Below are 17,209 nucleotides of genomic sequence, written 5' to 3' on the forward strand. Positions count from 1 at the left end.
TTATCCAATAATGAAATAGCGCCCCCATAGGTTGAAGAGGTTAAATAACGTCTTAACTCCACTAATCAAGTAACCATTTTGAGTGCATTCGTAAATTCAGTCTGGCCATCTACTCCGATTTCACAGCACTCTTGTCTGAGTGTGCCATAGCGCAGAAGAACTGATGAATTTACGAACACTCAACACCCGTTGAATATGGCCGGTGTCAGTAAACATCTGCAAAAAGCGTAATTAAATTGTTGCCAGCAGCACAGTTACAGTCACCAATGCTCTGGATGACATGAAAACAGCCTAAACAGCTCTGCTAGGTCGATTAAAATGGTCAGAGTGGGGTGTTCTCTCATTTGTCTGGAAGTATCTAGCAAGCTAGCCAATGTTAGCCAGTTAGCTTGGGTACTTGACTGCCGTTGTGAACATTCGGATCAACCCTACTCATCGGTCAGAGCGTCCAGTGTGCATTCTGAATGCTCCGAGATACGAAACGCTCTGAGTTTACGAACGGACAATCTGACAGTACAGTTGCAGTCACCAAAGCTATGGATAACATAACAGCCTAACCAGCTCTGCTAGGGCGAGTAATGTTTAGTGAGCTGTTCTCTAGTTAGTACAGAATACTCGGATCAACCTTAAAGAGATGGGTGAGGCTAAAGCTTAAGAAGGTGTGAATGATGCTGAATGGGTGTAGACAAATAAGGGCTCTCCCGTAGTAGTACCAAAACATTAAAATAAAATTTTCTCAAGTTTTTCAACTTTCAAAGCATAATTACTTTCCCAGTGTTCTTCAAATGTAGTATATGATATGACATTTTGTAGCTCTGAGTTTCTACTTTTATCCAATGTAAAAAACACAATTTAAATGTTGCTACCTAAGACTGATTTGAACTGGTCGCTCACAAATGTAGTGTATTTAACTAAAGCAATTGTGAGCACTGTAAGATGGTAATTGATTATTTTTCATGGGATTTTTTTTAGAATCAATCATCTTTCAACTCTGTGTTTTACCACTGCTTTCCCTTAGTTAAACTGCGAAAGAGAGCAGCAGAATGATTCTGGAAACCTTGGTTTACAACCGTTCTCAAAAAATCCTAAATAAAAAAAAACAATTTGTATAAAAAGTTTCTCACAAATCCCTCTCACCTGAATTCTGCAAATTACAAAAAGTATAAGAACTAATTTACACACCTACTTAAGATATCCCCAAAAATATATTTTACCAAAAAATCCTTAAATCCTATATAATCATCAATCGAACTGTTGAATAAGATAAAAGGATCTGTAACTATTCCATCTCAATGTAATGTTGTAAATACGACCTATAGTGATCCTGATGTTATTTCATGTCAATTAAATAACTTTCTTGTGAATGTGGGTTCCTCTCATTCCCCCCAAAAAGTGATGGAAATCCCCTGGATTACATTAAGGGACATTTCCTTTCTTTGGTTCAGTTTGATCCTTCTGATGTAATGGAGGCGATGATATCAGCAGCAGGTCATGATGAGATTGGTGTCTCTTTGGTGAAATCAGTGTCTTCCTCGTTTACTGAGCCTGTAACATATATCTTCACCCAATCTATGCAAACTGGTATTGTTCCTAAAGATAAGAAAATTGTCAAAGTTATCCCCCTCTATAAATCTGTGGATCCAAGATATTTTACACATTTTCGCCCATTATCAGTACTACCATGTTTTTCTAAAATCCTACAAAATTGGTGTGTAAGAGAATGTTGAAACATTTTAAATCAACACGGTATTCTATATTCCATATGAGCACCAATATGGTTTTCATAAAAGTACTCCACAGATATGCCTCTTTCTGCGACTTGTGGATAAAATCATTAAAGCCCAACAAGGAATATGCTCTTGGTATCTTTTTAGATTTATGCAAAGCATTTGATCATGAAATATTACTAAATTGTTTTAAACTCAGCAAAAAAAGAAATGTCCCTTTTTCAGGACCCTGTCTTTCAAAGATAATTCACAAAAATCTTCACAGATCTTCATTGTAAAGGGATTAAACTCTGTTTCCCATGCTTGTTCAATGAACCATAAACAGTTAATGAACATGCACCTGTGGAACGGTCGTTAACTTCTTGCGTCGAGCCATCCCGGATCCGGTATCGTGACTACAGCCTCAAGCTCATTACCATAACGCAACGTTAACTATTCATGAAAATCGCAAATGAAATGAAATTAATCTATTTGCTCTCAAGCGTAGCCTTTTGTTAACAACACTGTCATCTCAGATTTTCAAAATATGCTTCTCAACCATTGCAAAACAAGCATTTGTGTAACAGTATTGATAGCTAGCGTAGCATTTAGCGTTAGCATTCAGCAGGCAACATTTTCACAAAAACCAGAAAAGCATTCAAATAAAATCATTTACCTTTGAAGAACTTCGGATGTTTTCAATGAGGAGACTCTCAGATAGCAAATGTTCAGTTTTTCCTGAAAGATTATTTGTTTAGGACAAATCGCTCCGTTTTCTGCGTCACGTTTAGCTACGAAAAAAACCTGTATCCAGGATTGTGTAAATCTATCCGCAAGCTCATTAGCATAACGCAACGTTAACCTGTTGCTTCTACCCGGGACGCTTGCGTCCCAACTAGAGCTCTGGAAATGCAAATGCGCTACGCTAAATGCTAATAGTATTAGTTAAAACTCAAAAGTTCATTAAAATACACATGCAGGGTATCGAATTAAAGCTACACTCGTTGTGAATCCAGGCAACAAGTCAGATTTTTAAAATGCTTTTCGGCGAAAGCATGAGAAGCTATTATCTGATAGCATGCAACACCCCAAAAGACCCACAGGGGACGTAAACAAAATAATTAGCATTTCGGCGTTACACAAACCGCACAATAAAATAGAAAACATTCATTACCTTTCACCATCTTCTTTGTTGGCACTCCTAGATGTCCCATAAACACTATTTGGGTCTTTATTTCGATTAAATCGGTCCATATAAAGCCTAGATATCGTTATATGTAGACTGTGTGATAAACAAAAAAAACATTGTTTCAAAACGTAACGTCATTTTTTAAAATTCAAAAAGTCGACGATAAACTTTCACAAAACACTTCGAAATACGTTTGTAATGCAACTTTAGGTATTAGTAAACGTTAATAAGCGATAAAATTCATCAGGAGGCGATGTAAAGATTATTAGCTGTCCGTCTGGAAAAATGTCCGGCTAGAAACTCAACGAAAATATCCGGTCCTAGACCGGATTAGATACGGTGTCCTGTATGTGTTTGACCAAGAAAAAACTCGAAGGGAAATGACAAGACTCTAGACACCCTGTGGAAGCTGTAGGTACTGCAACCTCAGTCAATTAATTGTGGTTCACGTTTATCAATGGGTTCAAGTAGCGCATGGATATATTTTCCCCATTTTCAGTGATCAGTTTTTCCTGTGCTTTTCGATGTAAATGCCGTTCTGGTAAAGCCACAGCAGTGATTTAACCAGTTTTTTAAACGTCTGAGTGTTTTCTATCCACACAGACTAAGCAAATGCATATACTATATTCCTGGCATGAGTAGCAGGGCGCTGAAATGTTGCGCGATTTTTAACAGAATGTTCAAAAAAGTAGAGGGTCGACTGAAGAGGTTAACTATTCATGAAAATCGCAAATGAAATTAAATAAATGTATTTGCTCTCAAGCTTAGACTTTTGTTAACAACCTGTCATCTCAGATTTTCAAAATATGCTTTTGAACCATAGCTAAACAAGCATTTGTGTAACGGTATTGATAGCCTAGCATAGGATTATGCCTGTCTTTCAGCATGCAACATTTTCACAAAAACCAGAAAAGGATTCAAATAAAATCATTTACCTTTGAAGAACTTCAGATGTTTTCATTGAGGAGACTCTCAGTTAGATAGCAAATGTTCCGTTTTTACAAAAAAATATTATTTGTGTCGACTAATCGCTCCGTTTTGTTCATCACGTTTGGGTAAGAAAAAAAAAGGAAAAAATATTAAGTCATTAAAACGCAAACTTTTTTCCAAATTAACTCCATAATATCGACAGAAACATGGCAAACCGATGTTTAGAATCAATCCTCAAGGTGTTTTTCACATATCTATCGACGATAAAATCCTTCGTGGCAGTTGACTTTCTCTTCTGAAGAAATGTAACGCGCATGGACCTACAGATTACGCAATAATTTTGACACAGGACACCGGGCGGGACACCAGGTAAATGTAGTCTCTTATGGTCAATCTTCCAATGATATGCCTACAAACACGTCACAATGCTGCAGACACCTTGGAGAAACGACACAAAGGGCAGGCTCATTTCTGGCGCATTGACAGCCATATAAGGAGACATTGGAACACAGCGCCTTCAGAATTTGGGGCATTTCCAGTATGAAACTTCATCTTGGTTTCGCCTGTAGCATTAGTTCTGGGGCACTCACAGATAATATCTTTGCAGTTTTGGAAACGTCCGAGTTTTGTCTTTCCAAAGCTGTCAATTCCATGCATAGTCGAGCATTTTTTCGTGACAAAATATTGCGCTTAAAACGGGCACGTCTTTTTATCCAATAATGACATAGCGCCCCCATAGGTTGAAGAGGTTAAGACACTAACAGCTTACAGACAGTAGGCAATTAAGGTCACAGTTATAAAAACTTAGGACACTAAAGAGGCCTTTCTACTGACTCTGAAAAAACACCAAAATAAAGATGCACAGGGTACCTGCTCATCTGCGTGAACGTGCCTTAGGCATGCTGCAAGGAGGCATGAGGACTGCAGATGTGGCCAGGGCAATAATTTACAATGTCCGTACTGTGAGACGCCTAAGACAACGCTACAGGGAGACAGGACGGACAGCTGTTGATCCTTGCAGTGGCAGACCACGCATAACAACACCTGCACAGGATCGGTACGTCTGAACATCACACCTGTGGGACAGGTACAGCATGGCAACAACAACTGCCCGAGTTACACCAGGAACGCACAATGCCTCCATCAGTGCCAAGACTGTCCGCATTAGGCTGTGAGAGGCTGGGCTGAGGGCTTGTAGGCCTGCTGTAAGGCAGGTCCTCACCAGACATCACCGGTAACAAAGTCACCTATGGGCACAAACCCACCATTGCTGGACCAGACAGGACTGGCAAAAAGTGCTCTTCACTGAAGAGTCGCGGTTTTGTCTCACCAGGGGTGATGGTCGGATTCGCGTTTATCGTCAGAGGAATGAGTGTTACACCGAGGACTGTACTCTGGAGCGGGATCAATTTGGAGGTGGAGGGTCCGTCATGGTCTGGGGCGTTGTGTCACAGCATCACGGACTGAGCTAGTTGTCATTGCAGGCAATCTCAATGCTATGTGTGACAGGGAATACATCCTCCTCCCTCATGTGGTACCCTTCCTACAGGCTCCATCTGCCATGACCCTCCAGCACGACAATGCCATCAGCCATACTGCCTGTTCTGTGCGTGATTTCCTGCAAGACAGGAATGTCCGTGTTCTGCCATGGCCAGTGAAGAGCTCGGATCTCAATCCCATTGAGCACATCTGGGTCCTGTTGGATCGGAGGGTGAGGGCTAGGGCCATTTCCCCCCAGAAATGTCCGGGAACTTGCAGGTGCCTTGGTGGAACAGTGGGGTAACATCTCATAGAAAGAACTGGAAAACGTATTTTATTGACTTGGCCAAAGCTTTTGATACGTTAGACCATTCCATTCTTGTTGGCCACCTAAAGAGTATTGGTGTCTCTGAGGGGTCTTGCTAACTACCTCTCTCAAAGAGTGTTGTATGAAGTAAAAACATCTGCTGTCTCTATAACTGCGTGTCACCAAGTGCGTACCCCAAGGCTCGATCCTAGGCCCCATGCTCTTATCAATTTACATCAACAACATAGCTCAGGCAGAGGAATCTCTCATCTGTTTATATGCAGATGATACAGTCTTATATTCAGCTGGCCCCTCCCCGGATGTTGTGGTAAATGCTCTACAACAAAGCTTTCTTAGTGTCCAACAAGATTTCTCTACCCTTAGCCTTGTTCTAAACACCTCAAAAACGAAGGTCATGTGGTTTGGTTTGAGGAATGCCCCTCTTCCCACAGGTGTTATTACTACCTCTGAGGGTTTAGAGTTTGAGGTAGTCGCATCATACAGGTACTTGGGAGTATGGCTAGACGGTGCACTGTCCTTCTCTCAGCACATATCTGAGCTGCAGGCTGAAGTTAAATCCAGACTTGGTTTCCTCTATCATAATTGCTCCTCTTTCACACCAGCAGCCGAATTAACCCTGATTCAGATGACCATCATGCTAGAGACATACTTTTTAGATTGGCAGGTAAGGGTGCTCTCGAGCGGCTAGATGTTCTTTACCATTCGGACATCAGATTTGCCACCAATGCACCTGATTCGACACATCACTGAACTCTACAGAGGAGTATAAACTGGTCATTTCTGTATACCAGTTGCAACACCCACTGGTTGATGCTTATTTATAAAACCCTCTTAGGCCTCACTCCCCCCATCTGAGATATCTACTGCAGCTCTCATCCTCCACATACAACACCCATTCTGCCAGTCACATTCAGTTAAAGGTCCCCAAAGCACACACATCCCTGGGTCGCTCCTCTTTTTAGTTCTCTGCATCTAGCGACTGGAACGAGCTGCAACAAACACTCAAACTGGACAGTTTTATCTCAATCTCTTCATTCAAAGAAAATACTCAATCATGGACACTGTTACTGACAGTTGTGGCTGCTTTGTGTGATGTATTGTTGTCTTTACCTTCTTGCCCTTTGCTTTGTGCTGTTGTCTGTGCCCAATAATGTTTGTACCATGTTTTGTGTTGCTTCCATGTTGTTGTTGTTGTGTTGCTACCATGCTATGTTGTCATGTGTTGCTGCCTTCTTATGTTGTTGTCGTAGGTCTCTCTTTATGTAGTGTTGTCTCTCTTGTTATGATGTGTGTTTTGTCCTATATTTATATTGTATTTATTTTGAATTTTTAATCCCAGGCCCCCGTCTCCGCAGGAGGCCTTTTGGTAGGCCATCATTGTAAATAAGAATTTGATCTTAACTGACTTGTCTAGTTAAAAAATACAAAAAAATGATCCACTTTGAAATGATCCACTTTTCACATATCTATCGACGATAAATCCTTCATGGCCGTTGACTTTCTCTTCTGAAGAAATGGAACGCGCATGGACCTAGAGCTTATGCAATAATTTCGACACAGGACACCGGGCGGACACCTGGTAAATGTAGTCTCTTATGGTCAATCTTCCAATGATATGCCTACAAATACGTCACAATGCTGCAGACACCTTGGAGAAACGACAGAAAGGGCGGGCTCATTCCTGGCGCATTCACAGCCATATAAGGAGACATTGGAACACAGCGCCTTCAGAATCTGGGGGATTTCCTGTATGAAACTTCATCTTGGTTTCGCCTGTAGCATTAGTTCTGGGGCACTCACAGATAAAATCTTTGCAGTTTTGGAGACGTCAGAGTTTTTTCTTTCCACAGCTGTCATTTACATGCATATTCGAGCATCTTTTCGTGACAAAATATCTTGTTTAAAACGGGAACGTTTTTTATCCAAAAATAAAAAGAGCGCCCCCTATCTCGAAGAAGTTAATGGCACCTGTTTGAACTTGTTATCAGTATAAAAGACACCTGTCCACAACTTCAAACAGTCACACTCCAAACTCCACTATGGCCAAGACCAAAGAGCTGTCAAAGGACACCAGAAACAAAATTGTAGACCTGCACCAGGCTGGGAAGACTGAATCTGCAATAGGTAAGCAGCTCGGTTTGACGAAATCAACTGTGGGAGCAATTATTAGGAAATGGAAGACATACAAGACCACTGATAATCTCCCTCGATCTGGGGCTCCACGCAAGATCTCACCCCATGGGGTCAAAATGATCACAAGAACGGTGAGCAAAAATCCCAGAACCACACGGGGGACCTATTGAATGACCTGCAGAGAGCTGGGACCAAAGTAACAAAGCCTACCATCAGTAACACACTACGCCGCCAGGGACTCAAATCCTGCAGTGCCAGACGTGTCCCCCTGCTTAAGCCAGTACATGTCCAGGCCCGTCTGAAGTTTGATAGAGAGCATTTGGATGATCCAGAAGAAGATTGGGAGAATTTCATATGGTCAGATGAAACCAAAATATAACTTTTTGGTAAAAACTCAACTTGTCGTGTTTGGAGGACAAAGAATGCTGAGTTGCATCCAAAGAACACCATACCTACTGTGAAGCATGGGGGTGGAAACATCATGCTTTGGGGCTGTTTTTCTGCAAAGGGACCAGGACGACTGAGCCGTGTAAAGGAAAGAATGAATGGGGCTATGTATCGTGAGATTTTGAGTGAAAACCTCCTTCCATCAGCAAGGGCATTGAAGAAGAAATGTGGCTGGGTCTTTCAGCATGACAATGATCCCAAACACACCGCTCGGGCAACGAAGGAGTGGCTTCGTAAGAAGCATTTCAAGGTCCTGGAGTGGCCTAGCCAGTCTCCAGATCTCAACCCCATAGAAAATCTTTGGAGGGAGTTGAACGTCCGTGTTGCCCAGCAACAGCCCCAAAACATCACTACTCTAGAGGAGATCTGCATGGAGGAATGGGCCAAAATACCAAAATCAAATCAAATCAAATGTATTTATATAGCCCTTTGTACATCAGCTGATATCTCAAAGTGCTGTACAGAAACCCAGCCTAAAACCCCAAACAGCAAGCAATGCAGGTGTAGAAGCACGTTGGCTAGGAAAAACTCCCTAGAAAGGCCAAAACCTAGGAAGAAACCTAGAGAGGAACCAGGCTATGTGGTGTGGCCAGTCCCCTTCTGGCTGTGCCGGGTGGAGATTATAACAGAACATGGCCAAGATGTTCAAATGTTCATAAATGACCAGCATGGTCGAATAATCATAAGGCAGAACAGTTGAAACTGGAGCAGCAGCACGGCCAGGTGGACTGGGGACAGCAAGGAGTCATCATGTCAGGTAGTCCTGGGGCATGGTCCTAGGGCTCAGGTCCTCCGAGAGAGAGAAAGAAAGAGATAATTAGAGAGAGCACATGTGGGGTGGCCAGTCCTCTTCTGGCTGTGCCGGGTGGAGATTATAACAGAACATGGCCAAGATGTTCAAATGTTCATAAACAACCAGCAACAGTGTGTGAAAACCTTGTGAAGACTTACAGAAAACGTTTGACCTCTGTCATTGCCAACAAAGGGTATGTAACAAAGTATTGAGATAAACTTTTGTTATTGACCAAATACTTATTTTCCACCATCATTTGCAAATAAATTCATAAAAGATCCTACAATGTGATTTTCTGGATTTATTTTCTTCTCATTTTGTCTGTCATAGTTGAACTGTACCTATGATGAAAATTACAGGCCTCATCTTTTTAAGTGGGAGAACATGCACAATTGGTGGCTGACTAAATACTTTTTTGCCTCACTGTATGTATAGATATATACACACACACACACACACACACACAAACAAACCAACACACACACACACAAACAAACCACACTTCTTGTAAATCCAGCCACAGTGTTTCAAAAAGGATTTACGACGAAAGCAAATCAAACGATTATGTTAGGTGAGTGCCTATTCACAGACTAACACAGCCATTTTTTCCAGCCAAAGAGAGGATTCACAAAAAGCAGACATATAGATAAAATTAATCACTAACCTTTGATGATCTTCATCAGATGACACTCATAGAACTTCATGTTGCACAATACATGTACGTTTTGTTCGGTAAAGTTCATATTTATATCCAAAAATCTGAGTTTACATTGGCGCCTTACGTTCAAAAGTTCCAAAACATCCTTTGATTTTGCAGAGAGCCACATCAATTGACTCATAATACACATTGCTAAAAGATACAACTGTCATGCATGGATTTTAGATGCACTTCTCCTTAATGCAACCGCTCTGTCAGATTTCAAAAAAGCTTTACGGAAAAAGCAAACCATGCAATAATCTGAGTCGGCACTCAGAGCCCAATCAAGACACAAATATATCCGCCATATTATGCAGTCAACAAAAGTCATAAATAGCAATATAAATCTTCACCTACCTTTGCTGATCTTCGTCAGAATGCACTCCCAGGACTCCCACTTCCACTAAATGTTTGTTTTGTTCGGTAATGTCCATCATTTATGTCCAAATAGTTACTTTTGTTAGCGCGTTTGGTAAACAAATCCAAAGTCACGAAGCACGTCACTAAAAGCAGACGAAATGTCAAAAAGTTCCATAACAGTCAGTAGAAACATGTCAAACGATGTCTTGAATCAATCTTTAGGACCGGAGAATTCCATTGTCTTCAATAGGAGCTGAGTTGAAAATCGACCAACCTCAGATTTCCCACTTCCTGGTTGGATTTCTTCTCAGGGTTTTGCCTGCCATATGGGTCCTGTTATACTCACAGACATCATTCAAACAGTTTTAGAAACTTCAGAGTGTTTTCTACCCAAACTAATAATATTCATATTCTAGCATTTATGGCTTTGTAGCAGGGCGTTTACTCTGGGCATGCTTTTCATCCGGACGTGAAAATACTGCCCCCTACCCCAAAGAAGTTATGCTATTTTATATATATAATACAAATGCCTAGAGAACAAGATTTTGTAATAATTTTTCAATAATAACAAGAATACACCTACTGCTTTCATATAGGCTAACCAGCTAGGTCTAGGATAACATGGTAAATGCAATCTACCACTGTTAGCCTGGTTAGCTAGCTAGGCTTGGTTGACTTGCTACATGCTGGCTAACACTATTAGCCTGGTTAACCAGCTAGGCTAGGATGACAGGCTAAATTTTAGCTCAATGTTAGCCTGGTTAACTAGCTGGGATGACAGGCTAAATGCAAACTACCATTGCTAGCATGATTACCTGCCTACCTGTCCCTTGGAAGACTGCAGAGTGACATTACAATGTCCCATTGCCCCTCTAAGGACAAGACAGTCCAACACGAGCGTTGACCATGCACAGTAAATCACTTGGTGTTGATGAACGGTGGCGAATTAACATGTAGAATCGTTTGGAAATTTGAAAAAAATGGCTGATATTCTATGGTCAGAAGCAATAGCACGACCACTCTCTGCACAACCACTGTGCACGGCCGACATTCGTGTTGATCTGTCTTGTTCTTAAGTCACAACAATGACTTCATTAATCTTCATTTGAAGATGGAGTGGGGAAGGTGAAAATGCTAGTTGCCTGTGTGCATATTGTTTCACTGCCACTGTTTTGCTCTCGCATGTGTAATTTGATGAAGTTCTCACCACTAACTGTCATCTTTGTCTTGTTCCTATAGTTCCTCCTGTGCTGTCGGTACTACAGCAGTCATTCAATGCCACAGCAGATTACCAGGAGTCAGTGACTTTCACCTGCATCACATCAGGATCCCCCAACCCCGAGGTCACCTGGCACAGGTACAGTTAGCCCCCTACACACTACGTCAGGGTTGTGTTCATTAAGCACAAAATGGAAGAACACAGAGTATGCATTACCTGAACTTCAATAAGAAGCCCTTGATTTAGTTTTACATTGCAAAACGATTTGCAACCTTGTGACCTAATATACATGATTAATGTGTCCTATTCATACATCTAAACTTCTTCATACGCTTGTGGCTTGGCAAACCAAATGCAATCCACCCATTCGTTGACAAAACTATTAGCCAACCAGACCACTAGCTCAACCACATTTGGGGTATGTGTTGATTCATATTATGGCGATGTCACCAAATGTAGTCTGGTTTATACAGTTGAAGTCGGAGGTTTACATACACCTTAGCCAAATATATTTAAACTCAGTTGTTCACAATTCCTGACATTTAATAAGTAAAAATTCCCTATTTTATGTCCGTTAGGATCACCACTTTATTTAAAAAATGTCAAATGTCAAATAATACTATAGAGTGATTTATTTCAGCTTTTATTTATTTCGTCACATTCCCAGTGGGTCAGAAGTTTACATACACTCAATTAGTATTTGGTAGCATTGCCTTTACATTGTTTAACTTGGGTCAAGTGTTTCAGGTAGCCTTCCACAACCTTCCAACAATAAGTTGGGTGAATTTTGGCCCATTCCTCCTGACAGAGCTGGTGTAACTGATTCAGGTTTGTAGGCTTTCTTGCTCGCACATGCTTTTTCAGTTCTGCACAAATTATCTATTGGATTGAGGTCAGTGCTTTGTGATGGCCACTCCAATACCTTGACTTTGTTGTCCTTAAGCCATTTTGCCACAACTTTGGAAGTATGCTTTGGATTGTACATTTGGAAGACCAATTTCCGGCCAGGCTTTAACTTCCTGACTGATGTCTTGAGATTTTGCTTCAATATATCCATATAATTTTCCTCTCTCATAATGCCATCTATTTTGTGAAGTGCATCAGTCCCTCCTGCAGCAAAGCACCCCCACAACATGATGCTACCACTCCCGGTTGGGATGGTGTTCTTCGGCTTGCAAGCTTCCCCCCTTTTCCTCCAAACATAACGAAGGTCATCCAGCAAAAAGTACGATCTTTGTCCCCATGTGCAGTTGCAAACCGTAGTCTGGCTTTTTTTATGGCGGTTTTGGAGCAGTGGCTTCTTCTTTGCTGTGCGTCCTTTCATGTTGTGTCGATATAGGACTCGTTTTACTGTGGATATAGATACTTTGGTACCTGTTTCCTCCAGCATCTTCCCAAGGTCCATTGCTGTTTTTCTGGGATAGATTTGCACTTTTCGCACCAATGTACGTTCATCTCTAGGAGACAGAACGTGTCTCTTTCCTGAGCGGTATGATGGCTGCGTGGTCCCATGGTGTTTATACTTGTGTACTATTGTTTGTACAGATGAACGTGGTACCTTCAGGCATTTGAAAATTGCTCCCAAGGATGAACCAGGCTTGTGGAGGTCCACAAATGTTTTTCTGAGGTCTTGGCTGATTTCTTTTGATTTTCCCAAGAAGTCAGGCCTTGAAATACATCCACAAGTACACCTCCAACTTGCCAAAACTGTAGTTTGTTAACAAGACATTTGTGGAGTGGTTGAAACACAAGTTTGAATGACTCCAACATAAGTGTATGTAAACTTCCCGACTTCAACTGTATATCACTGTTACAGACTAGTGCTTTCTTCAATGTCCCAATGTTCTAAATGACACACCCACACACACACTCTTCACAAGCCAGTGCTGTCGACAGACACTGTAAACGATGACATCGCGTTGACACTGTGACATGTCCTTCTAGAATGTGCCGCCATCGTTACCATGTGTCACATTAGTCATACCTGCATCAGTTAACATGTTACATCTAACACACTCATTCATTCATACAACAGCTGTTGCATATATCCTGAACCTTAATGACACACTCATTAGGATTGTGTTCATTAGGCACCAAATGGAAGAAAACACTCTGAAACAAGGAGGAACCACTTGGGCTTGTCCAATGAGAAATGCAAATGTTTCCTCCATTGCAAAACACTTTAAAACACTTTTCATTGTATGCCCTAATGAACACAACACTGTTATCCTGTTACAGATGTAGGATCTTAATTTGACCAGTATTGTCATAGCAAAATAATCCTGCAGCAACGGGGTTTGAGTGTTTAGTCCGTAATGTTGCTTGTCCGGTGACAAGGCGATTAGGTGGACAAAAGTCAAAAGTGCAATACTGTTACTGTGTTAGTGAAGGTTTTCAATGAATTTATGTAAATCATAAAACTCATCTGCAACAGATCCTACACCTGTAACTTTCGTGAGTTAATGGCTTGTTCTGCCCTCTTCACAGCAAGACAACAACCCCCTTTTCTCTTTCTAGATCTGTGTTTCCCTTCCTCTCTATCGCAAAAGACCCCCAGCCTTTCCCGTTATTATGTATATTCCAGTGCTAGCACACCGGATTCTTCTGGTCAACTAATCATCAAGCCTATGATTAGTTCAATCATGTGTGCTAGTGCTGGAATAGATGTAATAAGTGGAGTGGCTAGAAATACTTGAGGAGAGAAATTAAACTTTAGAGGGTCTCCCAAATGTGCATTCATGTATATGCTGCTCTATCAAATGCTAATACAGTTGTGTGGGAGGAATTCATAAATGTTGTGTGCATGTCAAAGGTCATTTTCAACTTTCAGAAGAAAAGTCTGAACTGTGCATATAACCTTTGGAGTGGCTCCAAATATAACCGTTTTTGTATTGGCTGTGGGAAGGATTTTGACTGACAATTTTTTTTGTTCCCCCGCCTCAAATTCACTATTGTAATAGCTTTTCTATCAATGGGAGAGATGGAGTTTTAATTGGCCATGTAATTACGGAAAGCAATTGAAATGTTAAGTCTAGGTTTATCCTGTGAAAATTATATCTCGATGTGCCTCGCCTTGCACCACTGGCTTGCCTAATTGCTCCATGTAGACTGTCACACTGTATTGAGTTCAAATAAATGGTTTAGAAAGCTGTTTTTTAACCATCCTGACAACCAAGCTTGACTCGGTACTGTGGCCGCATGTGACCACATCATCGTACACTCTTAGAAAAGAATATGCTTTCAAGAGTTCTTCGGCTGATCGCCCTTTGAAGGACCCTTTTTGGTTGCCGGTAGAACCCTTTTGGTTGCAGGTAAAACCCTTTTGGTTGCAGGTAAAACCCTTTCTGAGGTAAAACTCAGGGTTGTGCATGGAACCAGAAATGGTTCTACCTGGAACCAAAGAGGGTCCTAACAGGAACCAAAATGGTTTCTCCTATGGGAACAGCCGAATAACCCTTAAGAGTGTACTGCCCTCTTTGTTCCACCTTGAACACTACTCCACACTGACCACAACTCAACCCTGACCGTAACTCCATCCTGACTGCAGCTTCACCCTAACACTTTGAACATCGCTCCACACGCTGACCACAGGTCATCACTGACCACAACTCAACTATGTCCATTGTGTTCTCGTCATCATGACAACTGCAATCTGACCACTATGCCACCATAACCATAACCATACCCCCCTCCCTCCACCTCACACTGGTTTGCAAGACTGCAATCATAACCATTCTGGTATTAATGGTATTAAGGAGCTAGAGGACACCAGTTTCTTTCTCATCTTCTTTCTCTCATACACCCTCCTTCCCCTCCTCCCTCAGTTACATTTCCTGTTGTGGTGTGTGGTGTTTCCACCTGGTTGGCTGGTTGTGCCTGCTTTCAGTCAGTCATAGACTCTGATATGGCCAGTGTAATTTCCTGTGCCTAGCGCGCTGCCCGCTCCACAGACCAGCTTGTACGTACACACACACAGTTCTTCATTTCCTCCCTGGCTCCCTCCAGCCTTATTACTATACCTCAGTGTTTCTCCCAGTCCACTTTCAATTATCCTCCCTCTCTCTTGCTCTCTCTTTCCTTGAGAGACTGAGTTTTAACATCATTATAACGTGTGTGGGGGATGTGTGCGTGTGACAAACAATTTATTGTGAAATGCAGTAAAGCTATTTTATGCTTATCGTATCAGGGTGACGGTGGTTTTGGTGGTGGTGGTGGGGGGGGGGGGGGTAGAGATATACGTGTTTGATCTCTATGTTTGCATGTGTGTGTAGTTGAATTGGTTGTGCACCTCTAGCCTATATGTTTTTATGTGTATGGTACGAATGAATCATCTCTACCTGTACTGTCTCTCTGCACACAGGAAGGGCCAGCAGTTGGAAAGGTCAGAGCAATATGTCCTCATCACCATGGAGGCAGGCAGGAGTACCCTGACCATCCGCAACATCATCCAGGGGGACGGGGGCGACTATACCTGCCGAGCCACCAACAAGGCCGGGGCAGAGGAGAGGGAGCTCTTCCTCAAAGTGTTCGGTGAGTGTAGCAGCATGTTCTTCGCGGGCATCCATACTTATGTTATGACACTCTCAAATTGAAGTAAACATGTCAAATGGTCTCGCGTCACATGTAATAATTACAACCAACATATAATGTCCTTCTCAGCCATCTTAATGTCGTCCTGCTACTGTACCTGGATTTTATCTGGTTATTTGATTCGACCAGAACCAGAATTGGACCTATAGTTGATGTCATTTTAGCATACCCATTTACTTTTGCCTATAGAAATCTAAAGTTTTTCTTTAGATTTCTATAGGTATTAGGCACTATAGAATGCTTTTAACATGTTTACTGTGTATTCCTTGATGTTCCTCGGAAGTGTAAAGTCTTGGACCTTTTGCACGTCTCTCTATGAATAATGGATTGGAATGAAAGATGCTGCGTCTTGAGAGTTACAAACTGCAAATTCCGCCATAGGCAGTAGGCACTATAATAATCTACATGTTTCCTGTGCATTATAAGCAACATATTCCAACATAAGCTACATATTCCTGAGTATTACCAAATATTTTTTATAAATAACCCAAGATAGACCACAGCCTGTTGTTTCCAATGAGAACAAATAAGTCATAGTGAGCAGAACAAGCATGGAGGGGGGCAGAACCAAGCATGAGCGTTCTAGAACAGGGCTCCCCAAACCTGTTCCTGGAGAGATATCGTCCTGTAGGTTTTCGCTCCAACCTTATTCTGGCGCACCTGATTCTAATTATTAGCTGGTTGATGGGTTAGTTACAACTGGAGTTACAGCGAAAAACCCACAGGAGGGTGACTTTCCAGGAACAGGGTTGGAGAGCCCTTTTCTAGAATGCATTTCCATATTTCTGTTAGGGGGAACACATACTCTGTAAAGAGCACGTGTGTAATAACTATATCCTCCATTTTTTTTACTTTTGCAAAAGGAAAATCGACTTACTTTAGTCCACTCTGTTCGTAAAATATTCTAGTTTTGGGAACAGAAAACTATATTGCGATCAAATGTTTAATCGATGAGAACATTTGCATAATGTCGGCCAAAATCCATTTTGTTCCATCTGCCGGCCACTGGGCATCTTCGTATCACCATATTTGTCATTGAGTGGAAACGGCAACCAGATGCTTCACAATTATACATCTGGTGAAATATCTGGCTCATTGTTCTATCTGTGTTATTATGAATACATATTGATTTGAATATAAGGTGTTTCGTCTTGAGCGCAACAAACAGCCAATTCCTATTCACCAAGGAAAAATATTATTTCAGAGGAAAACATTCACCATACAAATCGAATCAAAGTTTGTCACGTGCGCTGAATACAACAGGTGTAGACCTTACAGTGAAATGCTTACTTACAGGCTCTAACTAATAGTGCAAAAAAGGTATTAGGTGAACAATAG

At 41.5% G+C, this 17,209-nt stretch overlaps 1 protein-coding gene across 2 annotated transcripts in view; it reads left to right on the plus strand.

The window, feature by feature from the left end:
• The window catches only part of LOC115129604 (neural cell adhesion molecule 2-like), a 451,208-nt gene that overhangs the window by 336,005 nt on the left and 97,994 nt on the right, over positions 1 to 17,209 (plus strand). For both annotated transcript variants that reach the window (XM_029660150.2, XM_029660152.2), the window contains exons 6-7: positions 11,302 to 11,419; positions 15,642 to 15,811. In XM_029660150.2, coding sequence (XP_029516010.1) covers positions 11,302 to 11,419; positions 15,642 to 15,811 — 288 coding nt within the window. The remainder of the gene's footprint in view (positions 1 to 11,301; positions 11,420 to 15,641; positions 15,812 to 17,209) is intronic.

The sequence above is a fragment of the Oncorhynchus nerka genome, linkage group LG5, assembly GCF_034236695.1.
Source record: "Oncorhynchus nerka isolate Pitt River linkage group LG5, Oner_Uvic_2.0, whole genome shotgun sequence".
In the NCBI taxonomy this organism is placed as follows: Eukaryota; Metazoa; Chordata; class Actinopteri; order Salmoniformes; family Salmonidae; genus Oncorhynchus; species Oncorhynchus nerka.